The sequence below is a fragment of the Lissotriton vulgaris genome, unplaced genomic scaffold, assembly GCF_964263255.1.
Source record: "Lissotriton vulgaris unplaced genomic scaffold, aLisVul1.2 SCAFFOLD_1678, whole genome shotgun sequence".
Taxonomy (NCBI): Eukaryota; Metazoa; Chordata; class Amphibia; order Caudata; family Salamandridae; genus Lissotriton; species Lissotriton vulgaris.
In genome coordinates this window covers 440,039-447,861 of record NW_028246594.1, presented here as the reverse complement: position 1 = coordinate 447,861, position 7,823 = coordinate 440,039, and the positions used below count along the sequence as shown (strand labels likewise).

At 42.5% G+C, this 7,823-nt stretch overlaps 1 protein-coding gene across 1 annotated transcript in view; it reads left to right on the top strand.

The window, feature by feature from the left end:
* The first annotated feature begins 254 nt into the window (after positions 1-254).
* Positions 255-7,823, top strand: part of LOC147665849 (cytochrome P450 4B1-like) — a 298,070-nt gene continuing 290,501 nt past the window's right edge. Inside the window, exon 1 of the mRNA XM_086949460.1 lies at positions 255-502. Within this exon, the coding sequence (XP_086805586.1) occupies positions 311-502 (192 nt within the window). The 5' untranslated portion in view covers positions 255-310. The remainder of the gene's footprint in view (positions 503-7,823) is intronic.

Genomic DNA, 7,823 nt, shown 5'->3' with positions numbered 1-7,823 from the left:
GGGTTGGCACGTGTTAAACCAAAACTTACCCCCTAGATTTCCAAAATTTACTCTAAGGAACGTGCGATAACATTTTTGGAACTTTGAAAGGAACACAACATAATTTAAATGGTGTGCTGCTGCGAACGTGTTCTTTCGTTATTATTGTATTCTTTAGTGTTTGGACAATCCCTTTTGAAAAATCCAGCAGGTGGCGCTGTGTCTTCGCCTACAATCGTTTAAATAGCGAGAACTATAAACGACAAGCCGACATAGGTGTGACACAAGCTCGGCTCTCCACTTGGCCCTGTTCTGCAGAAGTAGCAACCCAATGGCGTCCGCACTGTACGCCCTCGGAATGTCCCTGGACGTGAGCGCGGTGCTTCAGGCCGCTGCCTTGCTGTGTGTCGCCGGGTTGTTGCTGAAAGCGGCCACGCTCTATCTTCAAAATAGGAAGCTGGCGGCAGGTTTTGCAAGTTTCCCCGGACCCCCCAAACACTGGTTCTTCGGTAACGCCAAGGAGGTAAGAATTGGGAATTTTCCAGCACTTTGACTAGTTTAGTCAGCCGGTCGAGGTGTAGTGAACAGCAGCGTGTCCACTGAAGTCACAAAGGAGGGCACAAGAAGCACTCCATTTCTAGTGGGGCCATGGACGGCCTTGGAATATCCGAGCCAGGGGCTTGGCTTGCTTCATAAGCACTAGCTGAGCTATCCACAGAGGTAATCAGGCAAAGATATCACGAAAAAATGTATAACGGCTTTCAAATTGAAAATATGCTTTTCAACATTTAAAAAATAAAATTTTCAACATGTGTCGCTGTCTCAATTATGTGCATCCAGAAATATCGCTGAAATGAGTGACATTTATTCAAATTAAATGTAACAGGATTACCCTATGCCCTAACGACATTTCCACATGTTGCCCAAAATGTATCACTTTCTCATGTCTTCTATGTAGATAGCTAATATTGTTATTAAATGTGAAGCAAGTTTATTTTATATTAACTATACCTAAGTGAGGTTTTTGTAGAGCACAGGTCGTGTCGTGAGTTACTTCAACGTTCTCTCAAACCGGGTTGTTAAGGACAATGATGAATAGTGTAATTAAGTGCTGGGGTGGGGATCACACAATTTGGAAAGGTGGGGAAGCCATGATTTGAGCGCAGGATTGCATAGTGTAGAGTTCAGTGATTTTAGGGTTAAATCTTTTTCTTCTCCTCAATGTCCCACACCAAGGCTCAGTAGTCCAAATAATGTTATTCAGTTAGTGTTGTGTTGGTCAATATAGTTCAGTAAATACGCTTTACCACGCCGTAGATGAAACCATTGCTATACACTCCTACAAACAAAAGGAATATTTCCCAGAATGAAGATCAAACACAGCGACTGAACATGTCTGCCTGAAAACATGCCACAGGAGCAAACTCTCTGGTGTCTCGGATATGTCTTTGTTTTTAGCCAGTTATTTAATTGCCGCCTTGATGACGTGTTGAGTCTCTCCTAAAACCGGTTTGGTTTTCAAGTCCGCATAACACGAAGTAATATTAACATCAAATAAATACACTGTTAGCTCCCTTGGCTTGGCAAACCGATTGATTTTAGGAGAGGCCTACACTTTGATGAGTGCAACTAAATAATTAAGAAAACAAAGAGATGGGCCCCCCCTCCCCCGAATTTGCTCCTCCGGTATGGGGCTTCAAGGAGATCTGGTTGACATGCAGCCTGGCTTCAGAGGCGGGCTGGGGGGATATTCCAGCCCCTCAGTTCCCCAGTCAATAGTCACAGACGTTGGTCATTTTTACGGCGTATTATAAGTCATGCAGCCATGTAACATACCATGCTTCTAAAATCTATACACATCTTCTCATGTATGCACAGGAGAACCATAGGCATATTCTATGTCCTTTTGGGACTACGCAAAAGTGAGAGTAGAGTGAACCACAGAGAATGTATGAGTTACAGGCGAAAACAGTAAAGGGTCTATACGTTTTGCCAGGAGTGAGATGCATGTGATCCAAGGGCATGCACTGGATACGAATATATGATGTATATCACATGCCAACACAACGCACGCCATTACAACCCGGTTGTAACAACGCAAGTGCTGTTAAAATACGTTACCATTACAACGCACCCCTTTACCACGCATATGCCTTTACCACGCATGCCATTACAACGAAAACAAAATGCGTGGTAAAGGCATAGACTTGGTAAAAGTGGTTACGGTAAGTAATGTTATGTATATATGTGTGTGTGTGTGTGTGTGTGTATGTATATATGAGGGCAGCCTTTATGTAGCATTTGTAGATCTGAGGGCTGCCTTCGACCTGGTGCCCAGGAGTATGCTGTGGGGTGTCTTGAGCAAGATAGGGGTTCCACTTGAATTGCTCACATTAATAATGCGCCTCCACGAAAGCAATTTCGCTAAAGTCCAGTGGGGGAGGAATGGGGAATCATCCATCAATTTCCCAGTCGAGCGGGGGGTACGTCAGGGTTGTGCCATGGCACCCCTGTTGTTCTCCTTGTTCATCAATGGTATAGTCGATAGGATGTTGGATGCGAGGGTTGACGCACCTTCGCTGGCGGGCATCAGGGTTCCGATCCTGATGTTCGCCGACGATACTTTAATTGTGTCCAAAACCCCGGCAGGACTCCAGCAAGCCTTGAACATATTTGATATGTTTTGCAAGGAACGGGGTCTCGAAGTCAATGTAAATAAAACTAAGCTGATGGTCTTTGGGCAAAAACGCCAAGCCCAACCCAGGGTATCTCTGAACAGTATTAGACTAGAGGTAGTAAATGTTTTTACATACCTAGGGGTGGAGATATCAAGTAAATTTGGTTGGTCAAGACATATCGAGAAGGCGGTTTTGAAACATCAGCAGATTTCAGGAGCGCTTCGAGTGGAACAAGCAAAATCTAAAACCAGGCCTATTAAACCTGTTCTCATGGTATACGATGCAAAAGCCTTGGGCGCAGCCCTTTACGGGGCTGAAGTCTGGGGCTTTGAGAGGTTCGATACGCTCCAAAGATCTGAGAACAGGTTCCTGAGAGGGATAACTAGTCTTCCCCAAAGTACCCCATTAATACCGCTTGGCCTGGATTTAGGAAGAAGATCGCTTAGTGATCGTGCCAGACTAAGGCCTATCCTCTACTGGAGACGGTTGTGGACGACCCCAGAAATTATACACTATGCTGAGGGGTTTTCTGCCTTAGTTAAATCAGACGTCTTTCATAAAATTACATGGCTAAAAAAGCTTAGGGACACCCTTGCTGTGCTTGGTCTCTCCAAACTTTGGGAAAATCCCTCTGGGGAAGTGTTCCCCAGTAAAACAATTATAAAAGCTATATATTGGGACTACATTGACCAGAAGTCTTGGAGGAGTGTGGCCTCAGAATCTATGGGGGGTAGGTTTATGGAATTCAAAATGAGGCCTGCACTAGAACAGTACTGGGACACTATAACTGTTCCGACAGATAGGAAATTATTTTTCCAGCTAAGGGCAGGCTCCCTCCCCCTGAAGTCATTGACGTCTAATTGGGGAACTAATAGTAGTTCATGTTGCCCGACATGTGGCGCCCCCAATGAAAGTATAGCACATTTTCTATTCATGTGCGAGGGCTATGTAAACCCAAGGAAATTGTGGTTGGCACCTGTTTGCAGGAACCTTGGTGTCTCAAGCGGTGTAGAGGGGCTGAGAATTATTTGTTCCTCAACCGAACTGCCTATAGTTGTAGGAACGGCAAAATACCTGGGGTGGGCTTGGTCTATAAGGCGGAGGGCTCTATCTTCGAATAGGCCTTGAACCTCGTTTCTTGCTTGTATGAATTGCACTGCTAAATCCCGAGGGAGAGAATTATGAATTTTAGCTATAATATGTTGCTAAATGCTCGTAAGGAGTTCTGACTGTACAAATTTTGTTTATGGTTAATACTGTGGTCGACTTTGCCTTTTAACTCGTATTTAGCATTTTGTATATCATGAAAAAGCTTATATTAATTTGTGGTGAATATTTTATGTGTTTATACTGTGTATTTTAAGCTGTAAATTAAGTGTTACTGTATGTTTAGAGCTTTTTAAAAGTGTAATTTTACATGTTTGTGCTTTTATGAGTGTATAACTCGAATAAAGCTTTTTCAATCATTCAATCTGTATATATTTATATATGAGTATATATATATATGTATATGTGTGTGTGTGTGTGTGTAAAAAAAAACACTCCTACTCCAACAAAGAAGAGGCACGTACTCGAGGTATGTAGGTATAGGGCTTATTTAATATTTCTCAGGTCTCCCATTACCCTGCAACAAGAGGCAGCAGGCTTTATCAATCTAATTGGTGCCATAAATTATTAGGTATATATAGCCCTCCGAACAAAAAATATAAGGATGTACACAAGGGTCTAAGGGAAGGTATGTATTGACCAACTCAACCCCATACCCCTAATCTAATACATATACAACGTAAGGGAGATAGTCAGTCTATTAAATCAGACAAAGAACCTCTTAATGCTCAGAAGAAATGCTCACCAAACTCAGATAGCTTGCCCAGCACTTGGCATGAGTGTGAATTCCATCAGCCCACCCTTTTGGCGGAGCCTCGTCATCTGGAAAACAATGGAGTAGAGTCCATGCAGCCAATGTTGCTCATAGGCTAACAATGTTGGATACTTGACCTCTTACTCCAGATTAACTCAGCCAAAGTGCTTTTCAAAGTATGCGAGTGCTGATGGTGTGCAGTGCTGTTATGAACGTGAAAATAAAAATTACTCTAAGGGCGAAAAATATGTTTATTGGAGATTGTCCGAATGTCATGGATAAAAACAACCTGATAGTATGGAACAAATTTACTATCTCACGCAATAGGTAAGGCCGACATGTTTCAGCCGCTATGGCAAAATTGCACGGCTTACTTCAGGACTTAGTAGGTGAAATATGCTACTGCATGAATAAAAAACACTATGTATGAAAATTTGATTAATTCATGTTTCAAAAGGAATGAGTACATCAGTGGTCAAAGACCACCCTACCAGAACTTGATAGCATGTATGTGAGGTAAGTATGTACTCTTCTTTCCTAAAACAAACAAAAAGAAGAAAAGTTAAACTGAAAGATGAGGAGCAAAAACATTCTGAGCAAAGAGGTCAAGTCAGATCTCAATTCTGCCAAGTAATTGACAATACCAGCCCTGTCAGTGGCTTCATTGGAAATAATGTGCTTCTGAAAAGACATTTAAAATTACTCACCCAACTTGCTGTGGGAGTATGCCTCACCTCACCCGGCATCTGCTCGGTGGTTGAGGCACGCTCTAATTGTGAGTGGAACAAGGGAACAAAGGTGATGCCATCATACAACATGGTCCCTCAGTTTCACTTTTACATCAAATACATTTTAGACCTAAATCTAACATTCCTCATCAGCCATGAATCTCTCTCATAAGGCAACAAACATTATTAATAAAAGGCCTACCACTTTTTTAGCTTAGTGTTTGAATGTTCAGATCTTATATCTGATTTAGGTCTAAAATGTATTTGATGTAAAAGTGAAACTGAGGGACCATGTTGTATGATGGCATCACCTTTGTTCCCTTGTTCCACTCACTAATCACTCCTTCTCCCCTTGTTGGGGAAAGATCCAATATTTATACTCTGGAGTCTCAGCGAACCCGCTGAGAGAGTTCACAGCGCCAAGGGAGCCACTCACAGCTGAGGTATGGTATGGCAACCCTTGCCAAAGCACTCCCTCTGCCCTTTTTGGGAAGGATCCAGTATGTAGGCCTTGGAGTCACAGAGACCCCTCTGAGAGATTCCACTGTGTATAGGGAGTTTCTCGTAACAGAGATGTGATGGCATGCGTTGTCCCAATTCATTGTAATGGCTGTTTCCCACTGGATACAGACTACTGAATAGAATCCCTATTGAGTCCAGCCAGAAAAGACATAGGAGTGGCCCAGAACTTGCACTTGTTATAAGCATTGTAAATGCTCTATAAGGTCCACTCAGGAACGACAAAGAAGCAGCTGCGTTCCACACATTAAATAAAGGCAGCCATCTTTAGCGTCTAGGAGGTTCATGATAGAGACTGCTCTTTAGAAGTACAGGCACGAAGGCTCAAGGTCATAGTCGGACATGCAAGCCAATTAAAGCACGTATCTAGACAAAACAAAACAGACATGACAAGTTTTTTACTTTTTCTTTGCACCACAAAACCTTGTAAAGGTCAAGAGCATCTAACATTTACAATGGACTAATCATATTCCAATTTTAATATTTTGCTTCCTATTAATCCTATTTTCCTGGGCCCACAGCCAAAACTAGACAAGTTCCACTCCTGGAGCAGACTAGCAGCAGGAAATGTGTCAGCTCTAATTGGTCTCCATTGGCCTTTCTCCTACTGGTCCCAGTTCCCTCTGTTAAACCTTCTCTGATTGCCTCAAAACAATTTTGGGATGCAAACCTAGTTACATGCCCACTCTCTCTGGCTGGTGATTTACTCTGAACACTTGTTATATCCCCCTGGGCTCGCCCAGTTCAAGAGATTTCCGGTCATGTGATCAATATTGTTCTCTTGTTTGTTGCTCTTGCTCATAAGCAAGTAGAAAGACTTTCCAATGTTTAACGATTTGGGGAAGAGCACCTGCCCCATCGGTTGGCACTCAGTTGTGTTACTGTACACCCCACGATATTTTGCTGAGGTGTATGTGTGCCCAGGGCTAGTGGCCGTGGTCTTGCTTCAAGGCATCAGATGAAAGAGGCGGTTTCCTCATGTTTTCACCACTTCAAAGTACTCTAAAATATTCTGTATTTCTTCCCATAACCCATGAGTGCCCTCCACGGTTTGCACAAGACTCCGTTCCAAGATATATTATGTGAATAACAGCCATAGTGCACTTACTGTAAGGGCAAATCAACAGCTCAGCAGTGGGTAAAGAACATAAGGCCAGATGTATCAAATAGTTTTACCCATTCTGTGTTTATGGGAAAATGTGTTCGTACATGTGGCCCTTAGTGTTCAGGCTTGTTGGTACACTTGACTGGTTCTTATGTCTGGTGAATTCTATACAGATTAACCAAAACAGATGATTTGGTAGAATGAACTCTGCCTGGCTCATAGTGTTTTTATCAAAAGGATCCTTGCTATGTGCATTAGTTCAGTTCGTCTGTCTTAAGTCACCAAATGTAAATAAGTACCATTGCTCCCTGCGGAGAAAAGAAGCAAAGAGAAGTGTATCCCACTTGCTCTATTGTCTTAGACTCAAGTTTTTGGGGATGTTAGGAATACAACAGAGCTTTCATTGAATCTTGTACAGCATAGGAGCAGATGAGGAAGCCAAACCTTGGCCGCCACAAATTAGAACAAACTCATATTGGCATTGCATGATATTTATCATTTAATGTGTAATAATATAATACACGTGTGTTAGGATTATCACCATAATGAGTATTATTAGAATTAATAGAATGTACACCTCAAGCATGGTGTGGCAAACATCCCTAATCAATTAGTTTAAACCTCCATATTGCCCTGTAGCATTATACTATGAGGCTGGCTTGTTGCCAAGTCCTGTGCTACCACCTGCACTCTTGCTTCAGACCAGAAGGTCTTCGGTATCTTGTTCCTTCAGGCTGCTTGCCCAGTAACATCTCATCTTCCTCATTAATTAAGGTGGTACATAAACATACTATCCAGATCATCACTATGGAGCAGGAGGGGGCACATCTCTGTCAGAACACATATTTGTCAAGTTGCAACATATAGCTGAGCACAGTGATTTCGTCTGAGGTTTGGAAGTAATAGTGCATGCTGCATTTGAAACCCAACTAATGTAGAAACTTGATGACATA